Raw genomic sequence first — 19443 nt, 5'->3', positions numbered from 1 at the left:
ATGAAAAAACTGTTCTCTGAAGGTGCTTTTGCTCTGTTAGGGACAAACCTGCCATGAATCTGTTTTCACATTTTGGTGCTTGTCTCTGTCCTTTATTTGCAGCTGTCTGCAGCCCTCAGAAGCTCACAGGACCAAGTGCCTGTCCTTGGCTCTCGCTGACATCCTGTGGCGTGCAGGGGGCCACGAGAAAGCCCTGGTGGCTCTGTGAGTAGCAGAAGCACTTTTTACTCACTGTGCACTGCCCTTGCACCTCTATCCATCCCCAATCTGCATAATTCACAGCAAAAATGCTTTGTAATCTGCCTTTATGCCACCTAAAATGGCCTAAGGGGCAATGCAAAGTGTAGTTTCTGCTGCCCCAGCAGCCGGGGCAGAATAGGTGAAACACTTTGATGTTGCTGTGAAAATTCCTCTGGGGATTTAACTGATTGTAGGGATCCTCTAAAACCTTTTTATTAAGAGTTTATTTTTCCAGATGCAGCATTCTGCTCTTGTATTGCAGGGTATTCCATTGTGGCTGGAATTAAGCTCCTTTTGTTGTATTTGCTTGCTTAGTTTATGCAATGCAATTATGAGGCTGCTTGTCCACAAAACATCTGACTTTTAAATCCCTACCTTTGGCTGCACTGGGACCTAAAGGAGATTTTTAAGTGAGTCAGGTTTTGTGGCCATAATTAATTTCCTTTATTAGATCAACTAAGATAACTTCAAAATAACAGAGAGGCTTTGGGACCCAGAAATCCTTCCTTAACCTGAAATAGAAGCAGCAAATTCAAAGACATTTCAAATGATATTTCACATATTTTACACCTCAGACTTCCTTCCTCTGTGGTATTTTATGTATGTTCTTCTGCTTGTGTGAATGTCATTGCTATAAAAATATTTTTCAAAAAACAAACCTGTCATTAACATCCTAAACTTATATTTATCCTCTTTTGGTATAGAGAAACTTGTAAATTAGACTGAGAGAGCACAACACAGATGAAGTGTTTGTTTCACGGATACAAGTTTGATTTGCAATATAAACTTAAATATTTTTTTTTAAAGTCATTAGAAATAATAATGATGCAAATCTTTGGCACATCATTCAGCTCATATGACATGCTGATTTCTCTTTAATGCCATTTTCTTCCTTTTAACATGAGTTTTGTCTGCATATCCCCTTCAGGCCATCAGGAAGACAGCAGTTCACTCCCACAGGGAAATACAAGGCAGATGGAATCCTGGAAACTGTAAGGCTCTGTGTGCTCCCATTCTCTTTCCTGCTCCCCTTGTTTCAGTTCAATGATTCTGATTGCCCTTTCTCTCCTAACACTTCAAAATCGAATTAGTTATAAATAAAAATAAAATCCTGCCTGGCTTTGAGTTGTCCTCGTGGCTTTGGGCAGTTGGGCTCTCTGAAATACTTTTTTTTTTTTCTTTTTTTCCATTTATCTTCCAAACCTAAAATCTCTTCCTGCTTTTAACAACACACAGTAAAACCTGTGTGGCTGTTCCAATGAGCATGAAAAGGCACTGTTTTCTTCTTGTCTTACACAGAATTCTTTGCCCTTTTTTTCCCCCTCTGCAGAAGCTCCAAATGGCAGAACACTTTCCAGTTGTGCCTTGTTTCCATCTGAGGCTCCCAGATGGCTCTGCAGGCAGTGGTGCCTCCAGCCAGGCTTTAGTGGTGGCAGGAAATGTTTTTGGCCTCCTAAACAGGGGAATGGATGTCTCAAAAAAAAAAAAAAAAATCTGGAGATGGAAAAACAGGCAAAGAATACTGAAGTGAGGGCCTGGATTTGTGAGCTCTCCTGTATTAAATAGGAATACTCATGTTTTCTGGGTGTGATAAATGCCTCACCATGTAGGTACAAACCCCTGAGCTTCTTGCCCATCCTGTGTCTTCTAAAGCTTCAGTGTTCCTCTGTTCTAGGAATTGTTTTTTGTTGCATAGACAGTGCTTAACATGGAATCAAAGTGTGTGTTCAAGAAACTTAAAAATCATTCAAAAGCAGCCGTGAAAAATTCAGAATATGTGAGGTGCTGAGATAGAATTCTATGCCAAATAGCAGCAGTAAGAGGTAGAGTTCATTAGATTTTTTTTTCTTTTTGTTAGTTCAGATCTTTCCAGACAGTTTGAAAGTTTTGGGTAATTCATTTCAGCTTTCAGGTTATAAAAATGAGTTGCTGGTTTTTTTTAAGTCACCTTTTTTTCCTTCTTGCATTTCTTTCCAGCTAATACTTCACAGTGCCACGAGATATGAGGATCTGATTGTATTTCTACAGCAGAATATTCACCAGGTACTGTGGTTAATTATATATTAATGAAACAAATTATGGTTCAGCTGCCAGATTTTTTGTCTATTAGTCTCACACAATGTGCTCTGAGCACTGTTTCTAACACTCTGTGGATTTGCCTTGCATTTTAACAAACACAGCAACAAATTCAGCTGTAGCATAAATCACAGCAGTTCCTTCTGCCTTCAGGTCCATTTGCATTTTGGGAGGATTTGGCATAAAATTTGTGCACAACAAACAGAATGACACCAAAATCCTAGACAAACCAACCAAATAACACCAAAAGAACACCTTTTTCTTTTTCAGTTTGAAGCTGGTCCCTATGGGTGCATCCTCCTGACCGTGTCTGTCATCTTATCAAGATCCATCAACCTGTGAGTGCCTCTCTAGTTTTGTTTCATAAAAACTGCACAGCAGAGTGAGCTGTGAAAAGTGAGGAAAGAAAAAAAATCCATGGTGTGCTTCAATCTCTGGCCTTTTTAATCTGTTTGTGGTGTTTGCTCTGATAAATGGGGGGGAGTTATGCAGATTTACTCAGCTGTGCTTGGCTTTTCTTGTTGTATAAAACATGATTGTGTGTATAATTATAGATATATCTATATTTATCTACCTGTTATAGTGATCAGTCCACCACATCTGATGTCAAAGGCTCCACCTAAACATTAGGTATCATGTCTGAGGTGGTTTTCTGTTCTCCCTGCCTTGCCAGTTTAAACAAGACTTGTTTTAAGGGTATTTATTTATTTCTCACACTTGAGGTGTCTTAGGTAGGGGGGAATAAGCTCACTGTGATGACAGCCCCAGTCTCTCTGTCAGTGATAGTGATGAGAAAAACCCAGAGTAAAATGGATGAAGCAGCTCGTTTTTAGGTTGCTGTAAGTAATGTGTGACAAATCTGGCCTCAGTTTATTGCTGTAATGAATATTCTGAGCTCTCTCTCATGGAAAGTCACCATAATAACCTCTTTAAAAACCCACTGAGGCTTGCCCAGGCGCAGTGGCATTTTAATTGAGCTTTTATAGACAGGCTGGAGGTGTTTCTGTGGTGCTGTGAGTGTCAGTGGGTCAGAACATAAAGGCTTCCTTCTGAGTTCACTCAGATTTTCACTTTTGTGAAAACCTCCCCAGGAGCAGGGGGAAGCTGCTCCCTGCCAGTTTGTGATAACAAGTGACACGGAGAGAGCAGCTGCACTTGAAAGCAGCACGAGTCTGATTTATGGAAGCTTTTATTTCTTACAGCACTGCATTGTCCTGACCAGAAACAGCAACCCAGTCCAAATTTGAGATCCACAATCAATTGCTCACCTGCTGGGATCCCAGCAAGTGTTTGCAGATTGAGGGGTGTTTTTTTTTGATTTTATTGTAATTCCTTCCTTTCTTTTGCTTGTAGTAACACTACAGCCTTTGGCTTGACTCCACTTTTGTGCTCTAACACAAATGATGTGATAATTTCAAGGCATATGCCATTTATTCTCATGAATTCTCTTTTTTTTTCTGAGCTGATTACAGCAGAGAGGTTCAGATTAGTAAAGTTACTTGTGCGAGAAATGATCTGGAGGTTCATAATTGCTGCTGTCTGCACTGCTTTGCTTGCTCTAAAATGATAAATATTCTTTAATAATTTAAGCAAGGATATATTCTCCTTCGTCACCTCCCAGTCCCTACCAGATGGATTATGACAAGACAAATCAATCATCTGTGTTTTTATTTGGGGGAGCTGTGTCTGAAGTGAACATGGCAATTCCTTATGGTGCCTGCTTGCATTTTCAGCTATCTAAATATTTTTACAGATCAGATCCAGAATGTCAGAACAGTTTATGAAGTGCAGTTCTATTTTCGAGGAGTTGTCACGATTTTCTCACAAAACTTCATTTTAAAGCACTGTTTCTCCTCTAGCTTATACTGTGTAAGACACTGCATTGGTACCTATCTTTTGATACAAGAAATGGGAATTTTTTTTCTGCTTTTAAACACAATGCGAAGTGTTTTTAGACCTTTGCACAAATTTTTCCATAAGAAGTGCATCCTGAATTTTGTTCATGTAATCTTCAGTGATCGATTTATGTCACCGTGCTTCTCTTAGGATATTAAAAATATCAAGACAAATAACTCTTGTGCTGATATCCTCAAGAAATGTGCACCATTCAGAGAGTGTTAGGAGAATGGTGAGCAATTATTTACATAACTGGCATAGTTCTGGATGAACAGCTGAAGACAAACGAGAGTTGGTGTAGGTAATGGAATTTTCAGCCAGTAATGGATCTCCATGGGATTGTTCTGTCCCAGTTTTGGGTTTGTTTTTTTTTTTAACAGAAAAATCAGCAGGTTTTTATAACAGCAAACTCCATGGAAGTTCCAGTTGTCCGGATTTTTGTGTGCACATTGCACTGAAAAAAAAAAAGAGATTATTTGATTTTTGTTGAAGAGTTGACAGCACTTAGATTTTTCCTGGTTTGAGTGTAATTATGTATCTTAATGATTTTTATTACCCAGAGAGATTGTGGACTCCCCATCCCTGGAAGTGTCCAAGACCAGGATGGACAGGGCTTGGAGCACCCTGGGGCAGTGGAAGATGTCCCTGCCCATGGCAGGGGGTGGCACTGGATGGGCTTTAAAGTCCCTCCCAGCCCAAACCATTCCAGGATTCTGTGATTTATTTACTTTCTGTGTAAGTTAGTTGCATTTAGGCCTTTAAACTCAAAAAAAAAGAGAAAAAAAAATCATTATTAATTTGACTTTGTTTGGGTGTCTATCTTAGAATGACATAAATCATCCCCTGAAGTGCTTGGTTATCTCCCCTGTAAAGTGACAAAATCTAAATAACCTACTCATAAAGGGATTTTACACAGTAAATATCAAGTTGTGAGATTAAATCTGTTTTTTAGTGACAGGTCAACAAAAAATGGAAGATAAAACTGTAATAATGCAGAGCATTATACATGACAAAATCAATCTCAACTGTATTCACTTAGAGATGGGCTTTAAATTGGCTGTTGTAAAAAAAAGGAGAGAAATCCTGGCACTACCACTGAAAATTTAATTATCTGAACACATCAGTTCAATTTTCTGTGATAGACAAGAGATAATTCATGTGTTGTGAGTTGAGAACAGAATAAAAACACATGAATGGCTTCATATAAATATATGTTCTTCCATATTTTGTCTTGCATGTAATCCTGTCTCCCCAGGCCAGTAAAGTCACATTAATACTGGAATAGAGTGGAAGACAAAAACAAAGTTTCCCTTTAATTTGCACAGATTAAAAAAAATAATAATAATCTTTTTTTCTTCATCAATAAAGAGGAATAACTTGGAAGTAATGAAAATTCAGGCACCTATGGCAAGGTTGAATACATTATTCCTCAGAGTCCAAAAACTTGGCTGCTCTCAGGGTTTTGATGCTAAAACAAGGACAACTGTAATTTTTTTTCCACAGCTTAACTAACTTTCAGTGCTGGCAGGTGAGGAGGCCAAAATGATCAAGAGGTTCAGGTAAATTTGGAGGAATTAATGCAAGGTGCAAGCTCCACCATCCCTAAACCCCCTGGCCTTGATGTTATCTCCATATCTCCCATTTTTATGTTCTGCCTTGATATTTGCTGCTGCTTTTGTGGTCCAGCTCCACAATTTTTACATTGTTAGAGATTATCCCTGGCAAATGGAAATTGCAGCTTTCAGCCAGGTTCTGCTGGGCAGTTGTTCCAATATCACTGGCAATCTTAAGTATTTTTATTTCAAGGAGGGGGGACACATGCCAGGAAATGCAGCGAGTTTGTGCTGCTTTGTAGATTTTGGGTAATGAGTTTTTCATGCTCCAAGCACTAATGATCATCACTGCCTGAGCTGATAACAAATGGCCAGAGAGGAGTGAGAATTCCTGAGGAAGTTGCTGAGAACGCGTTGTTGCTTCTGGTACAGGAAGGAATGCTGGTTCCTAACAATTGTAACCTGCTTGGGGTTTTTTGTTTTTTTATTTAGTTTTTAAACAACTAGTGAATTTATTTTTTTTTTAGAAGTCATATTATAGCAGCTCAGGGGAATAATCTTTCTGAGTGTGTAAGATGTGTACTGGCATTTTCATGTTGATGAGAACTGCAGGATACAGATAAAAAAAAATACAGATATTTTTCCATGCATGGGAGATAGAATGAGCTCAAAAGTTGGGCTGCAAGCCCCCACTGAGCCTCCCTGCTGAATGCAGGAAAATTGTGGATATTGAGGAGTGGTTTTAATGACAACTGGAGTGATCCCTGCAGTCTGACTGGATTTCCAGCCTGCACTGGGGCTGCAGCACAGCTTTGCCTGCTGGATGCTGCCTCATCCTCTCCCAACCCTTCCCCTTCCCTCACTGTGCTCACTCATGAAAAGCCATTCCTGCAGTGGGATGTGGCTCCTTTGGATGCACTCACTGGATCCTCAGCTTTCTTTAAATTCCAGCTCCTCACCAACCCCATTTCCACATTTTTCCTGATCACTGACTGCATAAAAGCATCATTCCCGGAAACCACGAGAGCAGAGAACATGTGGAAGGAGAAAATTCCTTGGGTGGAATCCCTCACTGGAAAAATAGCGTACTGGCCATTTTCAGGCTACCAGGGGACAATGCACAGAGCCTAACCTGAAACACAGGCTCACTGTGCTGCTCACAAATCAAAATGCCACTTTTTGCATCACTTTTGTCACCCTGGGCATGCTTTAGCAGTTACTGATGGCAGGTCACGCGTTGCTCTCCAGTCAGGGTTGGTCACTGGGTGTCTTTTCCATGTTTTCCCTGAAGTGTTTCTGTGGGAATGAGGAAAACAATGGCTTTAGCTGTGGGAAAAATAAAGGAGACTGATTTTGCAAGTCAAGAGGGGGCTGTGTACATCATTAGGGTTGGCTGCTCATAAACCTTGGGAAACACACGTCAACATCTTCCTCCTTGTTGTGATCCCACAGCTCTGCTAACTACACTTGTGTAGTCCTTACTGCTCCAGAAAAGGGTGTTCAGACCTGTTTCAGAGTTATCTGGGCTGTTCCCATTTTGGTGTTGGGGCATTTTGGTTGTTTGGAGCCAGTTGTTTATTTGTTTTATTTATTTCAAAAGCCAATTGCTATTAAATCGAATAAATCACATTATAGCTTCTTATCAGTGTGGGATTTATCACACCCAATAACTCTGTTCTTGATTATTACCAATTCACTTCATTTCTCTGAAATCTATTAATGAAGAGTTTTTCCCTTGAGGGAATCAAATAAGTAAAATTATGTTGTTCTGTGCACTTACTCTTCATTCCTGTGGAGTTCCAGTCATTTGACCTGACTGGAGAAGTTAAAATCTCCATAATCTGCCATTCTAATCCATCTTTGAAATAAAACATGCAGAAGCACCAAATCATGTTAAATGCTGCCCATTATCATTCCCTTTACCATATTATCTGTTTATCACCTTGGGTTTACTTCTGTAATCATTTGTCTGGTTGCAAACAATCCTACAAGCATCTTCCTCTTCTTGGCAATTGGGAAACTATTTTTTCTCTTTTCTTTTTTTTCTTTTTTTTTTTTTTTTTTTTTTTTTTTTTTTTTTTAATTTATTTTATTTTATTTTATTTTATTTTATTTTAGCAGTTCTGTCTGCCTTTACTCACCAAGAGAAGTTTTTCTAGAGATGTGTAGTAGGAAATGATCGGGTTTTTTTCCTTTATCCTTTCCTATATCCTTTCTGTATCATTTACTGTAAAATAACCCCAATTCCAACATCTTACTGGACCTTAAATCTCTTTCAGTCATGCAGGAGTTTGAAAAGGAAAGTGATGCTTTGCTGGCTCATGAGTTGTGGGTGGAACCAATGGTCCTACATCCACTTTCCTTTGCTGACACCTTTTCCTGTCCCAGAGCCAATCTCTAATTTGGAGTTCCCCTGAAATTCACCTTGTCTCCTGATGCTGTTGGCTGAAGAGAGGCTTTCTGTGAAATATCCATTGGGCTGGGCCAGGGGTAAAATTCCAATTCCAACTTGGCATGAAGGATCCAATCACTTGGGGCACTCCCAGCTCTTGATGGAAGTAGATTTTTTTTCTGTGAGCCAGTTTTCTGGGAAAACCTTCTCAGAGGTAATTTCCCCCTCCACTTGAGAGACCTGCCTGGGAGACCAACAGCAGGGGGAAGCTTTTGTGTGGGTTTTCACTCAGGGCTTGCAGTTATGTAATATAAATAGATCTCATCATGTTTTTTTACAGCTTTTGGTGTTTGAAAAAGACAGGGAAGCTGCTGCTTTTGAGGGGAAACAGCTGTCAATTATGCTAAAAAACAAGGAGGTGGACACAACTGGGAAAAAAAAAATAAAAATTGAGAATCTCAGAGCTGCCCAAAAGCCATTTGTGATTCTGCAGCATGAGGGAAGCAAGTCAGATTTACCAGGAGCAGGGGCAGGAGCAAATAGGAGAGGTTTTGTGGGATCCAGAGCTTGGTAGGGGAGAACTGAGCCTTTTTTTTTGTTGAGGTGAATGAACTTCTGTGCCTCCTGCTCGATGGGTTGCATGCAATTCCGAATTTTCTGGACCTTCCCTGCCTTTGAGGTTCTGCTGTGGGAATTGGACAGAGGCTCCTGTAGCCAAAGTGTTCCCTGGGCAAGAGCTGCTTGCAACATCACTCAGTTAATAAATGCAGAATAATGAGGCACAGCTTGCAACTGCTAAAAAGGTAATAAAGAAGGGAGTTTGCTTGAAAGAATTTAATTTTTTTTTCCTTCAAAAAAAGCTAAAAATAGAGGGATAATCAGCGACAGCCTTAGCAATATTTGTGGGAGGATGTGAGAGCAAGATTCAAAGCTTTGTGCTTTCCAAAGGGGATAGGCAGTGGAATATATTGACATTGATAGGCAGTGTGAATATAGTGACATTGGGAAATGTCACTTTCTACTGCTACAGAGAGAGGGACAAAAGGTGGTGGGAAAAGGGGGTTTGGAGGACAAGATAGAGGAGAGTAGGGTCTCCCTGAGAAGAAATGTGTAGGATTTGCCAAATAAAATGTGAATATAAGGAAGCTATTTAACCTTGAAGATAAGGAATGAGACCCAAGTGGAAATGTGACCATGAAGGCAAAGGAGAGGAAAAGTTGAATTAGGTCTGAGGGTGTTTGGAGGACAAGGACCAAAGGTTATTGGTAAAGAAAAATGAGTAAATGAGACTCAATTCAGAAAAAAAGGGGAAGAATCAAGAAGACAGAGAGGTTGTTGTGCTCTTTCTGTTTGTTATCTTGATGGGGAACTGGGAAACAATCCTAAAAATAATAAATGGGGGAAAAGGTGGAATTTGCCCAGGTAGCTGAGACATGTGGCTCTTGTAGCCCTGGTAAGGAAACTGAGGAATTTCAGCTGTGTCACCAGAACAGAAGTGGAGGACTGGAGACTGAGTGGCAGCAAATCTGGTTTGGATGGGGAATGAACCTGTGGGAATGAACCCAGGCTGCTCCCCTGACACCTCCTGTTGTGCAACAGATCAGCAGAAATCATAAAGCTGAGGAAATGAAGAAAGAGAAGATTATTAACTCATTCTCTGGGGAGTTTTTTACTTCTTAAAAATAGTGCAAAGGAATGAAAAAAGTGTGATGAGCAACAACCTTCTCTGTCATCAGTGGTCAGAGTCCTGGTGTTGGAAAATGGACAAAAACCGTGGTTCAGATGAGGTCACACCTGGGGAAATGAAACAACAAGTGATTTCCTTATCATATTAATACAAAGATATCAGGAAAAGACGTGAGGTTTCTGTGTGGAGTGGAGGTGGCTGATACCAGGAGTAATGTTAAAAATGCTCCAAATGTAAATTTAATATTCTGCCTTTCAGTAAAGAGAGCAACACGGTGCAAAGTCAGCCTGGCTAACTGGAATTTATACATAATACCTAGATCAAATTTGTGAGAGGTGATTTAACCTAAAAAAATGATGATGGCTACACAATGGGAAGGGAAAAATGGGAAGGGAAAAATAAACCAGGTTTCTTTGTACCTGTACCTCATTCTGAAATTTATTCTGCACTTGCAAGCTTTCTCTTGTTTTGCCAGAGTTTATGAAAGGACCTGATCATAAAAGCTTACCTTTGTCATGCCTTCTTTAAATACAGAGTAACTAACAGTTACAGGAGCAAATGGAGACTTGTTAGTTAAACTAAAAAAACCCAAAAAACCAAAAGAAAACCCCGAAAAAACCCACAAAAAACCTAAAACAAAGCAACCCCCCAAAAACCAAACAAACCAAAACAAACAAACAAAAAAAGAATAAAATTAGTTAATGGAGACCTAATGAGAGATTTTTATTGATATGTCAAATGAAAAATCGTTTACTAATGTGAAAATAAAGCATCTTTTAAGAATTCTAAAGGTGATAAGGAAAGAGACTCAGAGAGGTGTTGTTGGCATGGGGAAGGTGACTGATGGAGTTTGTCAATGATCAGTCTGGCATTAAAAATGTTTTATTCCCTACAATAATGCTGGGAAAAGGGAGTGGTGTTCTGATGAAGTGACTTGATGACTGAAAAGCTGAAAGGCCCTGTCAATGTACAGGACAAATCGTGCTGTAAAAACGAGCTGGCTCAGCCTCATGATGAGGGCAATAAAAAAAGAATTTATTTTCACTCCAGAAACTGCAAGGTCCTGTAAACAGAGACTGCTCACTACTGTGCTGGGGGGGTTCATCAGCTGTGAGTGGCAGGATGAGGAGCAGCAGAGCACAAAGTGACTCTGAGCCAGCATGAAAAAATCAGCCCTGGATCTGCTCTGAGGGTGTATCAGCATAAATAGTTTTAAGAGGTGAAGAAATGTTAATGGATTGTGCAAGGCACTGATGTGTCCTTAGAGGAGCACTGTGTCAGGCTGGGTTCACACATTGAAGCTGGGGGAAGTGTAGGAAAAGCACAGAGCAGGGGAAGAAGGAATCTGCTTTAAAAGAAGAATTCTAAAAGAACAAAAGTTTTTTTTTTATGTTTTCTAGCCTTAGAAAAAGCAAATTTTGAGGTGAGACATAACTTTGCTAAAAACTGGGATGGTCGTGGTTGTTAAAAAGAAAGAAAGGCAGAGAAAGTTATTAAATTTAAAGATCAGTGTCAGGACAGAGTGAAAGTGCCTCAGTAAACAGCCTGTTGGGTCAGTAAACCTCATCAAAGCATGAGCAGATTCCAGGTTCCTCAGGTACCACTGAGAAAAGTATGGAAAGCCAAGAAAACAACCAAGAAATATGGATTTCTGTGGCAGAGAGTAACTGGGATGCAGAGAACATCATCTTCTCTTCTCCATTCTCACAATTCTGCTTTATCCCAGTGTCAGATATTGCTGTAATCTACCCCAGGGCAGATAGAAACATGGAATATTGTTCTGGGGAGAACCTGAGGTTTGTGGGTTTAATGCCCCTTGAGTCGTGCCCCTGTAGGATCAAGGAAAGGTTCTGCAATCCTGTTAGCCTGTGTTTGATAGGGAAAAGGTAGGAAAGTCTCAAAGAAATTCAGTGAAGGATCATTCTGCTGGAATATTCTTCATCTTTCCAGCAGTAACTGCAGGATTTCCCAAGCTGGCAGTTGTGTTTATTAATTAGCCCTTGATGAAACCCATCCTCCACAAATTTCTCTAAACCCTTTAATCCTTTTGGCTTCCACAGCCCCTGTGGCACTGAGCTCCCCAGTGCAGAAATATGTTTTGTGAAAACTTTTTCCTTTTTTTTTTTTTTTTTTCCCCTGTTGAATTGCCCAGCAAATCTAAGGACTGCTGTGGAACTTCATGATGTGAAGAATAGTGAGGAAAAGTTCCTTAATCATCATCTTCCCATTTGAACATCTCCTTTCCTTTTCCAGGAAAGCTGCTCCATTTTTTACCTGTGGCTCCTTCTGACCATCAGAAATCCTTCTGATCCTACAGTATCTATGTGCTCAGATTCTGTTGAGCTAAAATCTGTAGTAAACTAACTTAGAACTTTAAATTGGTTTGTCCAATTGAGGAGTCCTCTTCAAAGAATGACTACAGGGTGTTTTTATTTCTATATCAACCTTATTTATAATTTCTCAGCTTTTAATCTAAAAAATAATAAAGAAGTCTGTCTTGAGTGCCAGAATATTTGTGACTTATCCCTCCAGTCTTTGGTGTTTAGCAATTTGATGGCCATGGCCAGGTTGTGGCAGGCTCCTTTTACTTTGTGTTCATCAGATGGAGAACGGGAATTTTCCTGAAGGTTGTTCCTCTACTCTGCAGAATACCTAAGCAAAGTCACCTAAATTGTCTTCAGTTCCTCTCCATGCTTACAAATTTAAAGAATTCCAGAGGGATTGCCTGCTTATGTGTTCATCCTCAGATCTAGAAATCAGTGATAGGAATCCTGCCCTGAAGTGATTGATCAGCTTTTTCATCTTTCTAATCTTTTTTTTTCCCCTTTCCTTTCCTTTAGTGAATCAAAGCTTTTCAGAAATTCTTTTGATTTTAGTGAAATTAAGTATATTGATCAAAAGACTGCAGAAGTGTGGAAGAATAAATGTGATTCTGCTACAAAATGTGGCAGTAACAAATAAATTGTCAGATTTTGGCTGAATTTCAGCAGGTTACTTTCACACATTCAGATCATTCAGCTGTTGAGGTCAGTGTGGTGAGATAGATACAGATTTAATATCTTTGCTTGTTCTATTGCACTCAGGAGGACACTGCAATCACTCAGAAAGATAATTTCTTTTAAAAAAATTAATAGTGGGTTGAATATGCAAATAGATTAATCATTTTTCCTATGAGATTTATCCCTGTGAAACATAAATACATGGTTTGTCAGCACTCTGGAGCAGCAGAGCTGAGGAATTAACATGCACGAGGACCTCAGACCACTTTAAGAATTTTGTGAAATTAGCAGGTATGTGGCAAAAGTCATAAATAAAGAATGAAGCCACTTCCTTGCTCTCCCTGGTCTGAATCCCAAACAATATTTTTTTTTTTATTTTTTTGAGAGAGACTCTTCCGTCTTTCTTTGAACATTCGTTTGAAACTTTTGCCATGTGCCAGTATTAAAAAAAAAAAAAAAAAAAAAAAAAAGAGAGAAATATTCTGGAACATTTACACAATAAGGCAGTCACCCATCCTGTCATTTTCCACATCCCCATTGTAATTATTTGAAATCCTTATGCTTGCAGGTGAGTTTTTTCTCCCTCCCAGCCCCAAATCTATTTTGGGAGTAGACTTGTAATTGTGTGTTTGTTAATGTGACTGTCTGTTGCCATGAACAAAGTGAGGTCACCCATTTGCTGTGGCAGCTTTGCCTCAGAGTTAAGGACTTGAAACCAGCCAGCATTCACCCAAATGCACCATTTTTTAAATTTTTTTATTTTATTACTATCTTTTATATTATATTGTATTAATATTTTGCTTTTATTTTGTTCTGTTATCAAGCCAAGGGATACCTATGGCACGAACTGACTCATACTGTGATAGTCTGGGATTATTCCTACTATTACAGTTTCTGTGGGACTTCTGTATTCAACATTAAATTATTTTCCATTGAACACTTGTCAGGAATTTTCCTGGAAGTAAATTGAGAGTAAATGTATGTGAGGCATTTGAGAAAGATTTATTTCACTTAGTGTTTCCTAAAGAAAAGTTCATCTGATTGCAGGTTTTGTTGTATTAGAGATTCCAGTGCTCAAAATACTTATATTTTGGATTTCTATTTATGCAGTTTTAAAACTTTTTTGAGTCCATACAGATCACTGAAGTGAATTTTATCAATGAACCTTTGGTGCTGAGGTTTATAATGACATTACAGTTTCTTCTATCAAGTGGTGGTTTTGTCCATCTTTTAGTTTTAGTTTTTTTAAGCTTTTAGGGTTTTTTGGTTTTGTTTTGTTTTGTTTTGTTTTTGTTGTTGTTATGTGTGGGGTTTGTTTTGGTTTGGTTTGGTTTGGTTTTTAATTATTATTTTATTTTTTTTTTATATCCCAGAATGGATTGATTTCTAGGCAGATTTCTCATAACTGATTGGAAGTCAGCAAATCGTGTCAGTAGGGCTGTGACAATTCAGAGCACTCAGAGGTTTGGCTCAGAACATCTCTCCCACCTTCAGCGCTTAACATCCTTTATAAACACATTATTTATAACTTGAAACAAACATTTACAACCAGGCTGAAGAGAAACACAGATTCACCAACAGGAGCATGAAGAGAAAACGAACTTATATATTATAAAGACATTTTTTGGAAGGACTTTCAGGCATCCCTACCTTAAACCCAGCAGCATTAAAAAACACGAAAAAGGGGGTATAACTCACACCAGCTGTGTTTTGGTGATTTATGTCATGAGGAGATTTCTCCAGTTGCTATAAATTTTTACTCTGAAGCCACCTTACGCATCTTTTGGTTTCACCACATAATGATGTTCACTTTGTGTGATAATAATGTGAGAAAAAAAAAAGTTTGCTTGCATGAGGGCTGAAAGGACAGCTAAGCCTCAGGATAAGGGCTCACAACTTTTTTTTTTGGGGAAAAAAACCGGTTTTAATAGAAATATTTTTAAGAAGAACAGTACAAAGTGAATGAACCATGTGGAGCTGAGTTTTGCCATGTTATTTAAGTTCTTTGAGCATATTAGAACACATCCACATTCTGTATATATTTTAGAATCCAAACTCTGTCTTCCCTGGTTTCATGCAGGCATAAAGCACATCACACACATTACAACTAAAATTAAAAATCAGACTGGGAGATCTTACAAGTGACCTGAAATTTAGCAAAGTCTCATTGTCAACTTTTTGATTCGTTTCAGCACAGGGAATGATTTCTGCGGAAAACTGCACATGGAACACATGCTTGATTTAAAATCTTTATTCAGGAGATTTTAAAAATCAGTATTTTGCTTTCTGCTTGAATAATTATTTACTTTTAACAAACTTTGTAATATTACCAGGAGAGTCAAACTCCACTGTTCTACTCTTGCTGCCACTCTGCAGGCGGGATTATGAACTGTCACAACATTGGAAAATAATGATAATACAGCACAAAAAAGGAATATTTACCATTAACGCTGTTGCTTTTTAGTGTCTGCTGATCTGTGATTCTGTTACAACAGCACATGGAGTGTTGGGCTGTAAATTAAAAAGGGATTCACAGAGTCAAGCCATAAATCGTTGTCTGATGATCACTGGGATACTTAGAAGACTTCAAAAGGCTTCAAAGCAATGTTTTTTTTTTTTTTCAATCTGTTCTTAAGTGATTTAAAAATTATAAATGGGCAATTCCATGCTGTGATAAAAATTCCATATTACTGATAAAGATTTATAGATGATGTCTGTATTGACATCTGGAAGCCAGGGCAGAAGACCGAACAAACCCTTCCCATTTCTCCATCACCCGTGAGTGTCTCCACATTCCCTCCAGTTTCTCCCAGCAGAAACCAGTCACAGAACTGTGACTATGAGATGTTTTTACGACGCACAGAGTGCTGAAACACAGCAGACACCCCTGCAGGGAGGCTGGGGAGCCTTTGGGACAGGCAGGAGTAGGAGCCCCGGGCGCGTTGAGCGGAGGTGTAAATCCCGTGCCTGACGTCGCGTTCCTCACCGGCGGGGCTGATTGCAAAGGCAGATGTTGTCCTCCTCCTGGAAGAGCTGAGATCCACCTCCACGCTCCCAGCTTGTTTGTGCCTACAGATGGGATTAGAGCTTCCTGCCATTGTGTGTGGCGTATGTCCCCTCGTCCCCGACTGACGCATGTTGGCCCTTCTGCCCGCGGCGCTGGCGAGATGAAAACTCATTGCTAAAACTGAGGAATGGCCGAAATCCAGAGATTTTTATCACTCCATCCATGCCTTGCAGTGGTGCACGAGGGAGTTTTCTGTGTCACGGGCACGTTTTCCCCAGCCTTGCCTTTGATTTCACACGGGCAGGAGACGTCAGTGGCGCTTTGTTATGTCTGACGCCGGCTTCTAAATTGTCCTTAAAATAAGGGTTTTCAGAAGGGATGAAATGTGCTTTCTGCAAAAGGGATAAAATGCATTTTTTCAAAATGGGAATTATGATTCCGTGGCTGTGACTTTTTCTTAATAATTTTAAGTATTTTTACAACTGTAAACCTTGAAATTATACATTACATTCAAAGAAGTCCTTTGAGAAAATAATCACCTAAAATTTGGGAATTGTGATTCCACGACTATGACTTTTTCCAAATTATTTTAAATACTTTTAGGGCTGTAAACCTCAAAATTATATATTACATTCTGATTTTGGCATTCAAAGAAATCCGGTGAGAAAATAATTATCTAAAATTTGGGAATTGTGATTCCACGACTATGACTTTTTCCAAATTATTTTGAATACTTTTAGGGCTGTAAACCTCAAAATTATATGTTATATTCTGATTTTGGCATTCAAAGAAAACCTATGAAAATATAATTATTTGAAGTTTGGGATGAAGGCAGGAAACATCCTTGCTTTTTACTTAATAAATGAATTTTAATGGAGCATGTGTAGCAATGTTAAAGAAAAATTTCCAGCTAGCTTTAACCTGACCACATCAATTCAACTCCTACTTTGTCAGAAACAAAATATTTTCATTTTAAAACAAAATGAATTGTGCTAATTGTCAAGAAACATGGACATTTGTATGCATAGATTTGCCAAGTCAAAGGAGAAGGAGGAGCCTGGATGTGTGTGGAATAACAAAGTTTGAACTGATCATTATTCAGGCATTCTCTCAACCTCAGTAGCAATATCAAAATCAGGATGGAGTCAAAACAATTGAGATCAGCATATTTTATACTGAAGGAAAATAGCTTTTTTATGACCCATAGAATTAATCGGTGGGTTTTATTGCCACAACTCTCCCAGAACACAGTTCATTGCTTTTCCTCCAACCTAGATTAAACATTTATTCATGTATAAAATAATATTTGCAATTCCATTATATCTGCAGGATAAAAACTGATCACAGTTAAAACCTTTATGGTTAAGGCCATCAACCAATCACTAATTCAGTAATTCCAGGAGTTTTGGGAGAGTGAACTTAGTTTGGGGACACATTACTCCATAATTATGGGCAATGCAATTTCAGACTTTTCTCTTTGGTGTCACAACATATAATTAGGGGCCACACAGCACAGTTATAAATGGGGACACCTACAGGGGTTTTGTTGTTTTGGGGTTTTTTCCCCCTTCTTTTTTTCGTGGACAATGTGGTGTACAGATTGTATGCATATATTACAAGTATTTATGACAGGCATAACAAATAGCAGATCTTATCTGAGTACTGGAATGTGTTGCCCAGGTGCTTTGTGGAGTCTGTCTCCTTAGAGAGGTTCAGAAACCATCCAGATTTGGACCTGGGACACTGGCTTTAGCTACCAGAGGTGGGGTGGACCAAGGGACCTCCCAACCTCACCCACTCTGTGATTCTGTCACATAAACAGTGCAGAAATTTCTAATTTCTAAAATTCTGGCTAGTGGTGACAGTGACTTCTTTCCTCCTCTATGGCAATTTCCTTCAAGCCTAGCTCTACCAAACTTCTGCTTCCCACAGGTTTAGTTGAGGTGTTTTTCTTGTTTTGTTGTGGGTTTTTTTGTTTGTTTTTTTTTGTTTGGTTGGTTTTTTTTTGTTTGGTTGGTTTTTTTTGTTTGGTTGGTTTTTTTTTTTTTTTTATATTTTTTTGTTTGGGGTTTTTTGTTTTGTTTTTTTGTTTTTTGCCATGTAAAAAATCACCTTGAAAGGACTCAGAAAATACAGGGCTGTATTTATGATTGGGTAACAGTTTAGCTTCATTTTTCAGTAAGATTTAGAGACGTTAGGCCTAACGAAAAGCAGCAATTGTACTTGGATTTAATCGGTTTTACATTTGTGTTTGCAGGGTGCGCAATGACTTCGATGTGCTCACAAACCGCCTGATCGGCAGCCACGGCTACTGCACTCAGGTGAGTCCAAGGCCCAGTTTTGGAGGTGTCCTGGGCCTCTGCTGTCAGCTGACCTCTGGGAAGGGATGGCTTTGCTCATTTTTTAAGTCACAGAGTCATGGAATCACAGAATGGTTTGAGTTGGAAACCCAAAATTCACCTTGAAGTTCATCTTGTTCCAACCCTTCCCATCTTCCGCTGTCCCAGCTTGCTACAAGCCTCTTCCAGCCTATTCTTGAACATCTCCAGGGGTGAGGAATCCACATCCTCTCAGGGCAGCCTGTGCCAGGGCCTCACCACCCTCACAGTGAAGAATTTCTTCCTTATATCAGCTAAACCTACACTCCTTCAGCTGAAGGCCATTCCCCCTTGTCCCATCACTCCATGCCCTTGGGAAAAGTCCCTCTCCAGCTCTTTTGCAGCCCCTTGAGGTGTTGGAAGGCTGCAATAAAATCTCTATCAATTTCCTCTTTTTTTCCCCTTATCCCCATAACGTCAAGGCACCTTCAGCCTTTCTTCTTTTCCCCCGTGTTTTGGCACATTCTTGTCTTTGCTTTCAGAGGTTTTGTTTTCCAGGCTGGTTTTCTGTCCTGCACGTGCCTGTACCTGTGTGTCCGTATGCTCACACTGCTCTCATCTGCCTCTTTGGGACTCTTTGGCTGATTTCAGTGCTGAGATATCACTCTGTTCCCTCCCTGCCCTCTCAGAAAGGTGCCTGAGGTTCCATGACTGATCCTTCAGCTCCTCAGTGATTCCAGGATTCTATCTATTGCCCTTCTGGCTGCCAAAGACAAGCTTCTTGTTCCTCTCTTCTTCCTAGAGGACTTTTGTATTGTGGCCACACAATGGTTCCTCAAGAACGTGGTAGAACATCAGTGATGATGAATAAGAAGTGCAAAAATACCATTAAAAGCCTATAAACTCCGGGGAATCCTTCAGGAGAAACACAGAGCTGTAATTGCGTGCAGTGTTTTTAAATCCAGTTCCAAACTGGCCATACCAAGAGTTATTCATGTCTTTGGGCATGGTAGTTTGCAGTATTTTTTTCTGGAAACTTTCTCTTTGTTATGTCCCCTCCTGTTTCTCGCCATATGTTATTTATTAACAGTGAGCTGGTTCACTGCTGCAGCACAGTCTGCTGCTAGGCTCTGCTTTCATGCACCTCAGCTGGTTCTGGTGGGAGGGTAGCTGAGAAAAAATATCCCATAGCTCTGTCCTTGAACTTCAGGCACACTCATGTGTGCAAATGCCTCCCATCCTCTCACAGGTATTTAGCCTCTGGCACACCCCTGC

General features: G+C 39.5%; 1 protein-coding gene and 1 long non-coding RNA gene across 2 annotated transcripts in view; both read left to right on the top strand.

Annotated features, from left to right (window-relative positions):
• LOC136358081 (uncharacterized) overlaps positions 1-19443 on the top strand; it is an 829601-nt gene that overhangs the window by 633154 nt on the left and 177004 nt on the right. The window lies entirely within an intron of this gene.
• The window catches only part of MINDY4 (MINDY lysine 48 deubiquitinase 4), a 71269-nt gene that overhangs the window by 31108 nt on the left and 20718 nt on the right, over positions 1-19443 (top strand). Inside the window, exons 10-14 of the mRNA XM_066313700.1 lie at positions 103-204; positions 1169-1232; positions 2218-2283; positions 2587-2654; positions 18108-18171. Coding sequence (XP_066169797.1) covers positions 103-204; positions 1169-1232; positions 2218-2283; positions 2587-2654; positions 18108-18171 — 364 coding nt within the window. The remainder of the gene's footprint in view (positions 1-102; positions 205-1168; positions 1233-2217; positions 2284-2586; positions 2655-18107; positions 18172-19443) is intronic.

Source organism: Sylvia atricapilla, chromosome 1 (assembly GCF_009819655.1).
Source record: "Sylvia atricapilla isolate bSylAtr1 chromosome 1, bSylAtr1.pri, whole genome shotgun sequence".
In the NCBI taxonomy this organism is placed as follows: Eukaryota; Metazoa; Chordata; class Aves; order Passeriformes; family Sylviidae; genus Sylvia; species Sylvia atricapilla.
Note: the sequence above shows the minus strand (reverse complement) of the source record. Positions and strands in the feature narration are given on the sequence as shown.